Raw genomic sequence first — 16,724 nt, 5'->3', positions numbered from 1 at the left:
CCCTGTAGTTCGGTCCCCCTGTAGTGTGGTCCCCCTGTATTGTGTCCCCCTGTAGTGGTTGTGTCCCCCTGTAGTGCGGTCCCCCTGTAGTGCGGTCCCCCTGTAGTGCGGTCCCCCTGTAGTGCGGTCCCCCTGTAGTGCGGTCCCCCTGTTTTGCGGTCCCCCTGTATTGCGGTCCCCCTGTAGTGTGGTCCCCTGTAGTGGGTCCCCCTGTATGTGCTGTGCTCCCTGTATTGGTGTCCCCCTGTTTGCGGTCTGTAGTCCCCGAGTGCGGTCTGTAGGCTAGTCGGTCCTGTAGTGCGGTCCCCCTGTATTGCGGTCCCCCTGTTTTGTAGTCCCCCTGTGAGCTCGGCTGCGAGCCCCCACAGTGTTTAAGATCAGGGTTCGGGGGGAGCAGCGCCCTTTGACCTTTCACGGTGGATTGCACAGCGGCTGCTCTCCTGGCCGGGACCAGCAGGTGATGCTCATCACCCTGAGCCCAGCTGGGGAACTGGGGTGCTGTGTGAGTCACTCAGCGGGGAATGAGTCATCGGCAGAGAGGGTCTGAATGAGGTCACAGACCCCGCCGGCAGCTCCAGAGCGGGAGGGAGGGAGGGAGGGAGGGAGAGAGAGAGAGAGGGAGGGAACGCTCAGATGAGCTCTGGGCCAGGACTGCTCTGCGCTGTTCCTGGAGAGCTGCCCTCCTTTCATTTCAGCCCTGATTCGGCGCACCAGACTCTACTAATTAGCAGCTTATTGAGATCTCTAGCTGGTGAATGGGGTGTGCTGTGTTAGGGTTGGAGTGAAACCCTACAGGATGGTAGATCTCTAGCTGTTGAGTGAGGTGTGCTGTGTTAGGGTTGGAGTGAAACCCTACAGGACGGTAGATCTCTAGCTGTTGAGTGAGGTGTGCTGTGTTAGGGTCAGAGTGAAACCCTACAGGACGGTAGATCTCTAGCTGGTGAATGAGGTGTGCTGTGTTAGGGACAGAGTGAAACCCTACAGGACGGTAGATCTCTAGCTGGTGAATGGAGTGTGCTGTGTTAGGGACAGAGTGAAACCCAACAGGACGGTAGATCTCTAGCTGGTGAATGAGGTGTGCTGTGTTAGGGACAGAGTGAAACCCTACAGGACGGTAGATCTCTAGCTGGTGAATGAGGTGTGCTGTGTTAGAGCTGGAGTGAAACCCTACAGGACGGTAGATCTCTAGCTGGTGAATGAGGTGTGCTGTGTTAGGGCCGGAGTGAAACCCTACAGGACAGTAACCTCCCACATTTCATGTCCATACAGAGATCGAGTGATTCAGCAAAACACATTCTTGGTTTCATTTAGCAAGAAGATTAAAAGTCAAAAGGTTTTCCTTGGCTGGCTGAAATCTAAACCATTTCCTGGTATTGAACCGCAGTCATAAGGGTGGCAGTGTAGGATCATGGGTAAGGAGCTGGTCTTTGTAACGTGAAGGTTAACCTGCATTGCTTCAGTCTATCCAGGTGTATAAATGGATGCAATGCAAATGCTATGTAAAAAGTTGTGGATAAGAGCGTCTGCTAAATGCCTGTGATGTAAATGTACTGTTATAACCGGATCCCCTGCCTTGATTCTTACTGCTGTGCTTTAATGCGTGATTAATTCCTGTCTGTCTGTCTGTTTGTCTCTGTCTGTCTCTCTGCCTGTCTGCCTGTCTGCCTGTCTGCCTGTCTGCCTGCCTGCCTGTCTGCCTGCCTGTCTGTCTGTCTGTCTGCCTGCCTGCCTGTCTGTCCGTCCGTGGTGTTTTGTGCTCGGCGCAGAAGCGGCACGCGCTGCGGTGCTACTGCCAGGCCATGCAGGTGTACAAGGGCAAAGGCTGGTCCCTGGCGGAGGACCACATCAACTTCACCATCGGCCGCCAGTCCTACACGCTGCGGCAGCCGGACAACGCCGTGGCCGCCTTCCGCCACATCCTCATCAACGACAGCAAGCAGGCCGCCTCCCAGCAGGGGGCCTTCCTGCGCGAGTACCTCTACGTCTACAAGGTCGGTTTAAACAGGAAACGAAACCGGAAAAAAAAACGGCCGATCGACTGGCCCCGCTCGCGACCGGCCCGCGGTTCCACAGCCACACCCTGAGACGTGCTTTTTCGTCTTTAAAAAAAAAAAAAAATAATAATAATCTTTCTCCGCTTTCGTTCTTGAAAAAAGGTGCTCAAAATGAAGTCGTGCTGCCATTTGGCCTTGGCGTGGGTTTGCGGTTTGAAGGCTTCAGTCTCACTGGTGTTATTTTAAGATCAGCGTGCCTTAGAGTTGTATTGTTTATCGGACGACGTTCAGCTTAAGCCTGCTGCTTTGATTGTTTCACCCCCTGCGATGGCGTATGAGATCTGGCCTTCTGTCTCTATGACGTTTTTACAGGGTTTTCTTGTGAGCCTCGTTATTTTGGGTTTACATTCGGCTGATCCGTCCTGTGGACTGTAAAATGAAATGCAGCTGCAGTTCGCACGCTTTTTCACCGCCCAAGATGTTGTTAATGAGAGGACAAACGCAATATCTTGGCTAACAAACACCAATGTTGCACCCAGAGGTACAAATGATATTATTAAGTAAATGGTAAACAAAGCAACTACTAAATGTTACACTCAAAGTTGATTCCAAGCTTCTGTGTGAACCAGTTCAATCCAGTCCTGAATTTGCGGGTGCGTTTTGTGTATCGGATAGTGCTGTATCTTTCTTAATATTTAGTACAACAGTTTGTATGCCTTATGCTTAAAAAAAAGACAGCAGATTATAGCAGTAAAACAATTCATTCTAACTGTCCCATCATGACTGATGGATTTCAGTGCAAGATTAGATTTGCAAGAACACACACATTCACACACACACACACACACACACACACACACACACACACACACACACTCTATACTACACATTTACCACATAGCAGGCTAGTAATTTAGCCAGCCTATTTCACTCTCATTGCCATGAATGAGATTCCACTCAGAAGTACTGAGGTGAAAAGGCTAGCCCCCACAGGGGAATACCTTTCACCCACAGCTGCCAGGCAGCCAGGAGAGCGGATTGGAGATGTAGGGGCGGGAGGGAGTTCCTGTCGTCCAGGGAATGTTCCGGACTGGCATTTTGAGCTGTCTGAGTTTATATGGACAGCCTGTGTCCCCCAGCATCCATTAACCCTTTATTAAGGTGTGAGATTGCAAATAGGCTACGTGTTCAGAATGTTCTTAACCGAACATTCTGTCGCTGATGTCACAATCACTGCTGGTGACTGAAAGCAGCGGAGTTCTAGAACACTGACTTCTGTAGAAAAAACATTCACAAGAGAACATATCTCTTCAAAGGGTTAAAGGTCGTGACCTCAGCTCGCGGGCTGATGATTGACGGGAGCTGGGCTCCGCCCATAAGTGGTAGTTCAAACTTAAAATTTTGATTTTTTTTTTTTTTTTTGTCGTTCTTTAGCAGAATGTGAGCCAGTCGTCCCCAGCAGAGGGCGCCCTTCCCCAGCTGCCCCTGCCCTGCATCCAGAGTTCCGCCACGCGCGTCTTCTTCGGCCACGACCGGCGGCTGGCAGAAGGTGAGGCTCCGCCCCCCGTGCCACGGCCGCCGCTGCGCTCCGTTTGTGGGTCGATCCTGCGATCCTGACCCGTAGAGAAGTGCGCCCTCTGGAGTTACGGTCAGTCAGAGGTGATGGGATCTGAGCCAGAAGGCTAAGGTTAAGGGGGCCATGGAGGGGCACCTGTTCTGGGAACCTTGCTCTAAGACGCACACAGGTCTGTCAAACCTCTTCTCACCTTGACTCATCTTCTCCACATGTGCCTCGTAGGGGCAGGTAGGAGATTCTCTGTCTTGGAGCATTTTTGGGTCCTTGTGAAATATTTAAAAAAAAATTTTTTTTTTTTTAAGCGCTTCAGAGTAATTAGTGCACATTTGAGTAATTTGTGTGTGATCCATGTACACTGACCTGGCGGGAATTCACAGTATCGTGGTGTGCAGTACATGGAAGAGTGTTGAGATGGTCTGAGGGCAGCACAATGCATGCTGTAACGGTTGTACAGGTAGCCCACGGTTATAACAGTGCCTGACTGTCATTTCAGTGTGCTTGTGGATATGTGTGTGTGTGTGTGTGTGTGTGTGAGATGCAGCGGAGCTGGAATTAATGAATGGGCTTATTGCTTAGCAATGCAGTGGGCGGTGCCGCTGCCGCTGTTTTCGAAGGCTGAACAGTGTATGCTGAGCTGGCGTGAGTCCTGGCTTCTCTCCCGATTTTTAATTTTGCTCTGACTGTCTGTGAAAATGACGCCCTTTTAAAATCTCCCACTGTGTACATGTGCCTGTGGAAATGAAATATTCTGTACTGATGCAGCTCTGTGTTTAGTATGAGTCGAGGTGCTGCATCAGGGCTGATTTCACTGTGAACCTGGGTGTCCCTGTGAGGCTGCGCTCTGGCCACGGTCCACTGGTGCTGCTCACCGAGACTGTAGAGGAAAAACCAAACCTTTGGACTTTTTCTGTTCCTCTGACTTTAATTCAGTGTTTTTTTTTTTTCAGTGTTCATTTTTGTGTGATTATTTCTTCCTCAATGAACAGGCAAATTTTTATTATGTAAAGCACTTGGGACATTGTTGTTGTTATTATTATTATTATTATTATTATTATTATATAATTAATGACTGTACGGACTATCACGACTAATAAATGTAATGCCTGTGACTGCTAATGACTGTGATGGCGGTAAAGATGGTGGTCGTCACCCAGCGCGTTCCCTCTCTCGCCCGCCCCAGGGGAGAAGCAGGCCGCCACCCACGTGAGTTTGGACCAGGAGTACGACCGGGACCTGTCCCAGCAGTGGAAGGAGCTGGAGGAGCAGGTGGTGGCCATCGTCCACCGGGGGGTCCTCCCCGCCAACTTCCAGCCCACCCAGTACTGCCTGAACGGCCAGACGGACAACACGCGCTTCCCCCTGGCCGTGGTGGAAGGTGACTCACTTACCCAGAATGCTCGGCTGTTAGGGAAGCTGCCAGGCCTGTTCTGGTTCGTTTTCGAAAAAAGGCAGAAGAATTGTTTTTTTTTTTCATTTGTCCTCATGTAAAATCTTTAAGGTACTTTTGGAAAACTTTATTTTTTCCGTTTAAATGTGATCGATTAACTCCGCACCCCCAGTGGTCTCTCTTCTGTTGCCCCAGGGCACGTATTCTAATTAATTGCCCCCGCCCCCCCCCCCCTTCCTTTCATGACCCTTGACTCTCAGACCCTCTGAGGATTTTCGTTTTCTTTGTCCTGTTCCTCCCCCAAAAACTGCGGGACCGAGTCGGCCAGCACGCTCAACAGTCCCTGTCAACGTTTTCCGGTCAACGTTTTTAACGCCGTTCGCTCTTCCTCCCCAGAGCCCGTCATCGTCGAGGTGGTGTTCCGGAACCCTCTGAAGGTCCCCCTCATCCTGACGGACCTGTCGCTGCTCTGGAAGTTCACCCCGAAGGACTTCTCCCGCGCACAGGGCGAGGAGGCGGGGGAGTCTGTGAGCAACGAGAAGGAGGCGCGCGATCTGGAGGTGAGTTGCCCCCCCCCCCGCGTTAGGGCCCCTTCCTGCTCTTTCCGCGAGCGCCGCACGCTGCAGTTTGCACTGAAGGGCCAGAGATCGGTGCGGATGGGCTCCATCAAACCAGGGTCCTTAAGAAATTTAATAAACCTTTTTTTTATCCTATGCAATTCCAATTTAAAAAAATGTATATATATATATATTTTTTTTTTCTTCACCTCTCACGGATCAATAAAAAAAAGGTGAAACGAAGGGCAAGAGATCGATGCAGATGGACTCCATCAAATTAGGGTCGTTAAGAAATTTTATAAACTTTTTTTTTTATCCTATGCAATTCCAATTTAAAAAAATGTATATATATTTTTTTTTTCTTCACCTCTCACGGATCAATAAAAAAAAGGTGAAATTCAGCCTCTCGTAATCTTGCAGTGTGCAGCGTCTCAAGCGTTGTTTCATGAGCCAAGTGTCCTTCCGCACGTCGATGTGGCATAATTCAGTTATCCTTTCAAGGACTTCTTTTGTTTCCGTTTCTCCACTAACAGGCACCATTAAAAAACGATTTCATCAGCACTGAGGTAATATCGGAGTTTTTCATGAGCCTGGAAGAGACTAAAGTGGTAAGTGTGCAGTAATCTGTGCTCTCATTAACTATTTTTCAGAAAATGATTAAATTCATTCGCAGTTCATCTGCTTGTGGTTGAGTGACCAGCGGCAAGTGTTATTCTAAAGAAAATTAACACCTTACTATATTTTGCATGAAGTGTGTGAAAAAATGTTCAGTCACCGGGAATCCATTCAGTTTATGTATATGAAGAGTGTGCCAAAATAGATAGCCTGTAATGTAATGTAATAGCCTTTGAAACGGAATGTTAGCATGTTTAGAATGTTTGATTAAAATGCTTGATTAAAATGTCTGATTAGAATGTCTGATTAGAATGTTTAGAATGTCTGCTTAGAATGTTAAGAATGTCTGTTTGTGGATAACGCTCCGCTCTACTCTCCCCTCAGGCTCGTCTGAAGCTCCTCCCCCACCAGACGGGGGAGCTGCACATCCTGGGCGTGGTCTACAACCTGGGCACAGCGGCCTCTGCTGGCGAAGGTGGGTACTGCGGCGCTGCTGGGGCATGGTTTAGGCCTGGCTGGGAGAGGGCTGTCCTGTGCTCTCTTGCGTGGGGTTGTGTGCCAGACTACAGGTGCTCCCATCAAGGCTGCAGAGAAAGGCACTGGCGTATGGGCATAGAGCCGTGGTCTCCAGCCCTGGTCCCGGAGAGCTACAGGGTCTGCTGGTTTTTTTGTTTTCACCTTAAAATCAGCACCCAGTTGAGACCCAAGACACCAGGTGAGATGAGTTAACTGTGTAATCAACTGCTCTGATTGATTCATGAAGTGCAGAGTCACTATGAGAACCAGCAGACCCTGTAGCTCTCCAGGACCAGGGTTGGAGACCAGTGGTGTAGAGGATGTAGGCGTAGAGTTTTTGGGAGGTGTTTGGGGGAATGAACGTTTCGGTATATTGTCCCGCTGGTGTGCTTTGTGCCCTGTTGCTGAATTTAAATGTGCTGGGCTGGCTGCAGGCGTGGGCGAAGGGTTGACCGTGCGCGGTCGGCAGGACCTGGAGATCCAGGGCCCTCGTCTGAACGGGACCAAAGAGGAGAAGACCTCCGTCCAGCACGGACCCGACCGGCGCCTCGACCCCATCATCACCCCGCCCATGCCCCTGCTGGAGGTGAGCGTACCTGCCCCCTCTCTGCCCCCGTCCTGCCCTGCCCCGCCCCACCCCCCCACCCATGCCCCTGCTGGAGGTGAGCGTACCTGCCCCCTCTCTGCCCCCTCCCACCCAGCCCCCATCATCACCCCGCCCATGCCCCTGCTGGAGGTGAGCGTACCTGCCCCCCTCCTGCCCCCGTCCTGCCCTGCCCTGCCCCACCCCCCTCATCACACCGCCCATGCCCCTGCTGGAGGTGAGCGTACCTGCCCCTGTCCTGCCCCCTCCCACCCAGCCCCCATCATCACCCCGCCCATGCCCCTGCTGGAGGTGAGCGTACCTGCCCCCTCTCTGCCCCCGTCCTGCCCTGCCCCGCCCCACCCCCCTCATCACCCCACCCATGCCCCTGCTGGGGGCGTTAGGCTGGAAGCTGAAGAGAGGGATGGAAACTGATGAAACGGTGGAGGAAGTTAATTGGGTTCTTGGTGAGGTAACTGTCTCTCTGTTCCCCCCCCACCCCCACCCCGCAGGTGTTCTTCATTAACTTCCCCACGGGGCTGCTGTGCGGAGAGATCCGGAAGGCCTACGTGGAGTTCGCCAACGTGAGCGCAGTGGCGCTGACCGGCCTGCGGGTGGTGTCCCGCCGCCCCGAGTTCTTCACCTTCGGCGGGCGGGCGGCGCCCCTCACCCCCCTGAGCCCCACCGCCTCCGAGAACTGCAGCGCCTACAAGACCGTGGTGTCGGACCAGGCCGCCGCCGCCGTCGCCGCGGCCCACGCCCCCGCCTCGCTGGTGTCCCCGGCCGATTTCGGGGCCGGGGCCGGCGCCGGTGGGGGGGACGGCCGCTGCCCCGGGGTGCTGGACATCCCGCTGCCCGACGCCGTGCTCCAGCCCGGCGCCTCCGTGCAGCTGCCGCTGTGGCTGCGGGGGCCCGACCGCGAGGGCGTGCACGAGATCAACTTCCTGTTCTACTACGAGAGCGCCGAGAAGACGTCCAAGCTCAGGTGCGTGGACCCCCCCCACGCGCGTGTTCCCCCCTTCCCCCCACCCAGCCCCACACGTGTTCCGGTGTTTCTGTGAACCTCCTGGGAGTTAAAATAAAGTTTTACCTGCCGATGTGGGGTCTGGGCGTCTCAAACTCCCATCATAATTTCCTGGTTACAGTTTTAAATAAAGGGGGACATTAAAGTCAATCTCTCTCTCTCCCTCTCCCTCCTTCTTTGTCTCTTTCTCTCCCCCCCCCCCCAGTCACCGGGTGCTGTGCCACACTGCGGTGATCTGTGCCAGCCGCTCCCTGAGCGTGAGGGCCACGGCGCGGAGGAGCAACACCTTCCAGGAGCAGGAGGACGGGCACGGCGGCAGCATGCTGGTCTTCGTGGACGTGGAGAACGTCAACACTGTGAGCCCCGGCGCCGTCCGCTACCCCCCACCCCAATCCCCCCACCCCACTACCCACTGCCCCCCCCCGCCCCCCCAACACACACACTTTTTCAGAGGGCTTTCAGTGGGCTTGGAGATTAAAATTCAGGCGGCCATTTTAGTATGCAGATGCTTTTCTCCTTCAGAGGAATGTGTCTGGGACCTTGATGTCATTGTCCAGTCTAGACGTTTATGAAATCGGGGTGGCTTTTGACTGATGGCTTTTGGAAAGGCTCCTCAGTCTTGCTGGCTTTGAATCGATCAAACATGTTTGGCTTAATACGTGTGCAAAGTGTTCTGAACGCTTACATGGAGGTATGCAGATATTTATGGCATAAAATGTTGTTGTTTTTTTAAAGATCTGTTATCAGCAATTTTCAGCTTCCAGAAACACAACACTGTAAATGAACATCCTCAGTCTTCATTAAGGAGAATAATGGTCAGGGTGACACATTCATCACACCTGTAAATTGGTCTTTGTGTGTATGACTGAGGGGCAAAAATGGGATTGTGTGTGTGTGCGTGTGTGAGTAAGTAGATATGCTGTGACAGGCTGTCTCTGTCTCTCTCTCTCTTAGAACGAGATGGGGGTGAGGGATTGTGTGTGTGTGTGTGTGTGTGTGTGTAATAATGTAGATATGCAGTGACAGTTTCTCTCTCTCTCTCTCTCAGAAGGAGGCTGGGGTGAGGGAGTGTGTGTGTGTGTGTGTAATAGTGTAGATATGCAGTGACAGTCTCTCTCTCTCAGAATGAGGCGGGGGTGAGGGAGTGTGTGTGTGTGTGTGTGTGTGTGTGTGTGTAATAGTGTAGATATGCAGTGACAGTCTCTCTCTCTCAGAATGAGGCGGGGGTGAGGGAGTGTGTGTGTAATAGTCTCTCTCATCTCTCTCTCTCTCAGAGTGAGGCGGGGGTGAGGGAGTTCCATGTTGTGCAAGTCTCCAGCAGCAGTAAGCAATGGAGGCTGCAGAAGTGCATAAACCCGTCCAAAGACAAAGGTTTGCTCTCCTCCTCCTCCTCCTCCTTTTCTTCCTCCTCCACTCCCTTCTTTTCATTCCTCTTTAACATTTTAACATTTTAACATTCACTGGAATGGTTGACTTAAGGCTGCTCTTAAGAGTCAATCGAAAAAGCAGCTAAGATAGCGAATTCTTTGCTTTCTGTCCTCCTTTTTAAAAACTCCCAGCATTGTCTTCTTATTTTATTTTTTGATTCCATCAATGACGTGACGGCTGGTTTGTTGGCTCTGCATTCGACCGGTAACATTTTGTGGGGGGGGGGGGGTGGGGGGGTAGGTCTGCCCAATTAATTTAATTTTTATTTAACCTTTATTTACCCAATTACGCGGCTCGAGCCCAACGCACAGCCACAGGCTGCGTTTGATTGCACCGCCGTGTGAGCTGAATAAGAAGAGTTTTATTTATTTATTTATTTTTTATACACGATTAGAAGAGAGAGCGTGCACTGAATCCAATCCCCGGTCTCTGTGGGGACGGCTCGGCCCCAGCGCCGTGGCTATCAGACCCTCTCTGCCCAATTAGAGACGCTGGGGCCGGAGCTAATGAAGTTATGGCGTGTTTCCGACGGGCCCGATCGCGGTGATTAATCCCGTTCGTCGGGCCGTTTCTTGGCCCCGTGGCCCTCGTGCGGCTGTGTGTCTCAGGGTGGGGACCGGCTGTGGAGCTTTAATGAACTGACCGTCAGCGAAAGTGTAGCAATCAACTCCTTACCTTAAAGTTTACAGCGCAAGCTGCTCATCCGCTCGTTTTTAAATGCAGATGTTACACTTGGGTGAGTTTGTGGTTAGGGCGCTGTCTCATTTATGTGTGTGGGGAGGTGGCGTCTTCACGTAAATTGTATTCTGAACAAAAAGTTTCGCACATTGTTCTTCTGGACGCCACTGTTTGTAAGCGCCACTGGTTTCCCTGGTAACGGGATTAATTGTGATGTCACGCCCCACTGGTTTCCCTTGACTGAATTCCTTGTCCGCGCAGATTCAAAACTCACGAGTCGGCAGAGGGGCAAGCTTTGCTTCAGAGCTACCAAATGCAGGACTGTTGAAGGTGGGTGATCTGGCTGCGAATATCAAAGTGAGAATTGCGGCTTTTAAAGTTTGGAAATTGCGTTGAACACAAAGCTCCCTCCCTTTCCTGTCTCGCAGCTACCTCAAATGCACAAGAGAAGTACACCTTTGCCGACGTAAACCTGGGAAACGAACAGGTGAGATGTGCACTCCATTCCAGCTGAAGTAACCTGCACATGTAAAATTACTGGTGGTAAATTGTTATTCATTTTTTTATGCCTTGAAAGGTTGCCCTTTCTTCTGTGGCTTCTAGGAAATGGGCCTTATTCACGAAACTTTTCTTAAATTATTCTTCCTTTTGTTCTTTAAAATTTTCCTACGAAAAAACAAGATGAGATTCGTGACACATAGGCAAGGCAAGGCAGCTTTATTTGTAGCACATTTCATACACTGGGGCAATTCAAAGTGCTTTACGGAGTAAAACTTGTTGCAGACTTTTGTTTCTGTGCATATCCCAGATGTATGAGGTGATGAATTCTGGCAGTTTGTAAATTTTGTCCGCAATCCTGTTCATGTGATTAGCAAAAAGGAAACAGCCATGAACAAATACAGACAAAGAAAAAAATGAATGCCGAAAATGCTCTCGGAAACATTCTTCTTAAACGCAGTGATTGTGATCGTGTACATGCTTCGTGATTGTGGCCCGTTTGTTCTTCAATATGTTCAGTCGGTCATTTCTGTTTATTTTATTTTAATGTTAATTTGATAGGGACGGATACATTTAAACATAGATTATTGTCAAACAAATATCCAATGCAGTGTATCGCAGCGTTTATAGCATATGCTAATTTCCGATGCTTGTCCCTAAGCACGGGGACAGGCTAGCTGTAATTAGCAGTGTCGATGCTTGTCCCTAAGCACGGGGACAGGCTAGCTGTAATTAGCAGTGTCGATGCTTGTCCCTAAGCACGGGGACAGGCTAGCTGTAATTAGCAGTGTCGATGCTTGTCCCTAAGCACGGGGACAGGCTAGCTGTAATTAGCAGTGTCGATGCTTGTCCCTAAGCATGGGGACAGGCTAGCTGTAATTAGCAGTGTCGATGCTTGTCCCTAAGCACGGGGACAGGCTAGCTGTAATTAGCAGTGTTGGCTTCGTTAGCGGTCGGTTGCTACGCGTGCGTCAGTGCAGGCTTTCCATCCATCTCGGCCATCTTTAGCAGGTTTTTTTTACCGCCAAAACAGATAATCAGCGCCACCACACCCTGCGCCGACTTCTTCTTCCGCCGGTGCCTGTCCGCGGAGGCGAAGAAGAAGGGCGCGGGCGGGGCGCACGGCGGTTTGGGGCACTCCAGGGGCGCGGGCGCGGACACGAGCGCGGAGGACCTGGCCGGCGTGGTCCGAAAGTGCAGCGAGGTGGACCTCAACGTCATCGTGCTCTGGAAGGTACCGTGGCGTCCGATTGGCCGGCTCCTGTGCGCTCACCCCCCCAGGCTCGGCCTTCATTCATTCGTTCATTCATTCATTCATTCGTTCGTTCATTCATTCATTCATTCATTCGTTCATTCATTTGTTCATTCATTCATTCGTTCGTTCATTCATTCATTCATTCATACATTCATTCATTCATTCGTTCATTCGTTCATTCAGAGAGAAGCCAGTGCGGGAGGCTAGAGGGCATATTGTGTGGATTCAGAATGACTCTGGTGGTTTTTTTAATACATTTTTTTTTCATTCTTATTTCTCGCTGTGGTTTATTGCATTTTTTTTAATTTTTTTTAAACCAAGCCATTTGGGTGATTTAAAAATAAACATTCAGCTCTTGATTATCGAGGTCAGATGATTCCTACAGTACAGATGACCCCCAAACACCCCCCCCCCCCAATCTCACCCAAATGTGGACCATTGCAATGATTGCATTTCCTTCCTGATGGTTTAGGTAGCTACACCTCACCTGATGCATTGCCAGTTTTTTCCCCATGTGCTGTGTTTCGCTAGCTGTTTCTGCTAGCGTTGTGTGCTCTGTCCTCTCAGGCGTACGTGGTGGAAGACAACAAGCAGCTCATCTTGGAGGGCCAGCTCCACGTAGCCCTCCAGACCATCGGGAAGGAAGTGTGCTCCTTGACTCCCAAAGAGGTACGCTATCGTTTCATCGCACTTCCGTCTTTTTCATTTTCTTATTCTCCGGGGAGAGATTCCCTCTCGGTATAATTTATCGTACATTTTAAAAATCACATTTCAGAGGCCCACGTGTGTGTGGAAAAATAAAATCTCTTTTGTTGCCCTGTGCTCCTGTTGCAAATTGCTGTGTGATTTTCAGAAGCCTGTTCAGCTTTCTGGAGACGACACTTCTGTGTGTGATGTATTGATTTAGATTAAATTTCGATTTTACGAAGTCACGAGTTTCCTTGGCTTGGAGTGCTGTACCGAAATCAGCTCCCCCGAACACGTGGGAAAGGGGACACCCCCCGGAGAAACGTTCTCGTCTGAAATCCGAAACGAAGCGCTCGTTCGGCCGGGGGTTCGGATGCCTGCTCGCAGTGGCGATCGCAGAGCTGGAGATATAACGAGGAGCCGTCTGAACCTCCGTTATCTCCCGCAACGTGCAGACACAAAAGCAGCCGGAGTTCAGTGCGTCATTTATCAGGTCGTTACTGAGAAGGGGGGGGGGCTTGGTGGAGTCGAGCTAAGTGGCTGTTGTAACCAGGCAGTCTAGAACTTCCTGTGGGACTCTGGCTTGTTAAGATTGTTGCAGCACGTTGTAATGACGTGTGGCAGAATGCCTCTTGACATTAGGCCCCATGTCCTCTTGACGGTCGTACACCTCCGTCTCAAATGGCTAAGTACTAAACTTCGTAGTGAGATTTTTTTATTTTGTTTTTTCCCCGCAGAAGTGTTGCAGAAAGGTCAATTTTTGCCACAAACGTTTGTGGAAGGATTAGATGTGGTTTGACTGAATTATTACACTAGTGGTCAGTGAGATGTGGACTGTCCTACGTTTTTTTTTTTTTTTTTTTTTTCCTCGGTTTGTTCAGATGGGGTGGGGAGAGCGGAGAAGGTTACAGACCGAGGTGGGATCACCGTACGTGTCATGGGGGAGGGGGGGGAGGTCCCCCCCACACCATTCAGGAGGGTTGACATACGGTTTTGTGGGGACCTTGTCACACTGTTTCCCCAGAGGCATCTCTTTTAAGAACAGTTACCCCTGAGCTGCGTAGCGCAGACGGGCTCAGTCAGTTCAGCTAGCGAGAGGAGAGATTGCCACGGACTCTGCTAGATTGCGGCCGGGCTCCTTCCTGTTTGCACACCGCCCTGTAATTACAGAACCGCTCGCTTTGCTTTGAGTTCGCACATTGCGGCGTCTGTGTTGTAGCGTTAGCGATCTGAAACGGGGCAAAACTGAAAACAGACCAGTCTTCTAGGGAGGCGTGCGTTCCGTTTGCCTGGGTCTTTTTTTTGTTTTTTTTTCCAGCTGCCCCCTCTTCTACAAAAGAAAAACTGTAGAACCAAACTTGGGTTTGTCTGAACGACGTCGGAGAAGAATAGTAACGTATATCGTATAGTTTACGGTGCGAGCCAGTCGTGCTTCAGCTTTGCTTGCACCGTCAACCCCTACAGTATGAACTGATATGACAATAACTCTGGAACCGAAAGGTCAAATTACAGCTGTGCGCTTGCCGTGCAGTAAACGGTCCCCCCCCCCAACCCCCGTAAATTGGAAGCCACAACTTGTGTGAGGCTCCCCCTACGGGGCTGGAGGACTCATGATTAATGCCACGTATAAATAGAAAGACCTGTGTGGCCGTCGGTGAAGAATGTCACTGCTGCGTGTGTACGCATTTTAAGAGGTTTTCTCTGATGCTACGGTGAACCAAGGTGGGTGGGGGTTGGGGGGGTGTTGAGGGAGGGAGGAGGGAATTTTTGAAATTCTCCTACTTCAGAATACCTATCGGAAGGATTGGCACAGTGATAGGATTTGAAACTACAAAACTCAACTGTGTCAGGGTGATGCTTTTTAATTTCGAGGTCTCATAAACCACAGGCTTCGTGTCACTGTTGGGAATGGCAGTGCTGTGTTTGTTTGGGTGTTGATTGGTAGAGAGGAGGACCGTGTGACTTCAGTGTCTTCGTGGTGTGATTAGCAGTTTAAAAATAACTGTAAAAATGATCCGTCTTCACTGCATTTTTTAACCACCCCCACCCCCCTGCACACACGCACAGACAAGCGTGCACACACACACACACACACACACACACACACCAGTCTCTCTTTGACCATTTGGTTTGCCTTTTTTTTTCAAACTGTTGCATAGCAACTGTGTCCAGTCAGGAATGATTCATGTGCGAGGCAGTTGAACTTCCTCTTGGCTTTTCAAAGCTGCACCAGCAGCTTTTACGAGTGTCACATATAATCAACCTTTCTTTTGTGGATATAGCCTATATAGTCATTTTACTCTCTGTGAAAGTAACATCGTGGAGAATTTCTCTCTAGGTCTGGCATAGTCATCACTACTTACAAACGTATTTATACATGGCATGTTATACTAAGCATTGCTTCACTGCATTGTGTTCTGAAGTGCTCCCTCTTGACCAGTGTGTAGAAAATGTGGTTTATGTCCGGGTTCTGTATTCAAAGGAGAGGACCTTGGTGATCAAGTGAGACTGGTTTACAACACCGGAGTGTGATAAAAATGTTTTATTTATTTATTTTTTTTGAAGTCTGTTGTAAGAGTCCTTTTGTTGGAGAAGTAATTCCTTTGAGAAGAGTCATTGAAGGCTGTTGTGGAGACGGTGTAAATGTTGTGGAGACGGTGTAAACGTTGTGGAGACGGTGTAAACATTGTGGAGATGGTGTAAATGTTGTGGAGACGGTGTAAACGTTGTGGAGACGGTGTAAACATTGTGGAGATGGTGTAAATGTTGTGGAGACGGTGTAAATGTTGTGGAGATGGTGTAAATGTTGTGGAGACGGTGTAAACGTTGTGGAGACTGTGCAGATGTTGTGGAGATGGTGTAAATGTTGTGGAGATGGTGTAAATGTTGTGGAGATGGTGTAAATGTTGTGGAGACTGTGTAAATGTTGTGGAGACGGTGTAAATGTTGTGGAGACTGTGTAAATGTTGTGGAGATGGTGTAAATGTTGTGGAGACGGTGTAAATGTTGTGGAGATGGTGTAAACGTTGTGGAGACGGTGTAAATGTTGTGGAGATGGTGTAAACGTTGTGGAGACGGTGTAAATGTTGTGGAGACGGTGTAAACATAGTGGAGACTGTAAATGTTGTGGAGATGGTGTAAACATTGTGGAGACTGTGTAAATGTTGTGGAGATGGTGTAAACATTGTGGAGACGGTGTAAATGTTGTGGAGACGGTGTAAACATAGTGGAGACTGTAAATGTTGTGGAGATGGTGTAAACATTGTGGAGATGGTGTAAACGTTGTGGAGATGGTGTAAACGTTGTGGAGATGGTGTAAATGTTGTGGAGACTGTAAACATTGTGGAGATGGTGTAAATGTTGTGGAGATGGTGTAAACGTTGTGGAGACTGTAAATGTTGTGGAGACGGTGTAAACATTGTGGAGACGGTGTAAACATTGTGGAGATGGTGTAAACGTTTTGGAGATGGTGTAAACGTTGTGGAGATGGTGTAAACGTTGTGGAGATGGTGTAAACGTTGTGGAGATGGTGTAAACGTTGTGGAGATGGTGTAAACGTTGTGGAGATGGTGTAAACGTTGTGGAGACGGTGTAAATGTTGTGGAGATGGTGTAAATGTTGTGGAGACGGTGTAAACATAGTGGAGACTGTGTAAATGTTGTGGAGACGGTGTAAACGTTGTGGAGATGGTGTAAACGTGGAGACGGTGTAAACATAGTGGAGACTGTGTAAATGTTGTGGAGATGGTGTAAACATAGTGGAGACTGTAAATGTTGTGGAGATGGTGTAAACATAGTGGAGACTGTAAATGTTGTGGAGATGGTGTAAACATAGTGGAGACTGTAAATGTTGTGGAGATGGTGTAAACATAGTGGAGACTGTAAATGTTGTGGAGATGGTGTAAACGTTGTGGAGACGGTGTAAAC

At 49.7% G+C, this 16,724-nt stretch overlaps 1 protein-coding gene across 5 annotated transcripts in view; it reads left to right on the top strand.

The window, feature by feature from the left end:
- The window catches only part of trappc8 (trafficking protein particle complex subunit 8), a 34,112-nt gene that overhangs the window by 13,447 nt on the left and 3,941 nt on the right, over positions 1–16,724 (top strand). For 3 of the 5 annotated variants that reach the window (XM_064333830.1, XM_064333829.1, XM_064333827.1), the window contains 14 exons: positions 1,767–1,991; positions 3,429–3,543; positions 4,751–4,945; positions 5,354–5,517; positions 6,048–6,122; positions 6,514–6,604; positions 7,080–7,231; positions 7,741–8,213; positions 8,458–8,608; positions 9,527–9,623; positions 10,620–10,688; positions 10,787–10,845; positions 11,890–12,090; positions 12,679–12,780. In XM_064333830.1, coding sequence (XP_064189900.1) covers positions 1,767–1,991; positions 3,429–3,543; positions 4,751–4,945; positions 5,354–5,517; positions 6,048–6,122; positions 6,514–6,604; positions 7,080–7,231; positions 7,741–8,213; positions 8,458–8,608; positions 9,527–9,623; positions 10,620–10,688; positions 10,787–10,845; positions 11,890–12,090; positions 12,679–12,780 — 2,169 coding nt within the window. The remainder of the gene's footprint in view (positions 1–1,766; positions 1,992–3,428; positions 3,544–4,750; positions 4,946–5,353; positions 5,518–6,047; positions 6,123–6,513; positions 6,605–7,079; positions 7,232–7,740; positions 8,214–8,457; positions 8,609–9,526; positions 9,624–10,619; positions 10,689–10,786; positions 10,846–11,889; positions 12,091–12,678; positions 12,781–16,724) is intronic. The other 2 variants (XM_064333831.1, XM_064333828.1) reach the window with 1 other exon arrangement.

Source organism: Anguilla rostrata, chromosome 4, assembly GCF_018555375.3.
Source record: "Anguilla rostrata isolate EN2019 chromosome 4, ASM1855537v3, whole genome shotgun sequence".
In the NCBI taxonomy this organism is placed as follows: domain Eukaryota; kingdom Metazoa; phylum Chordata; class Actinopteri; order Anguilliformes; family Anguillidae; genus Anguilla; species Anguilla rostrata.
The sequence above is the reverse complement of the archived record's forward strand: the minus strand, read 5'-3'. Positions and strand labels throughout refer to the sequence as shown.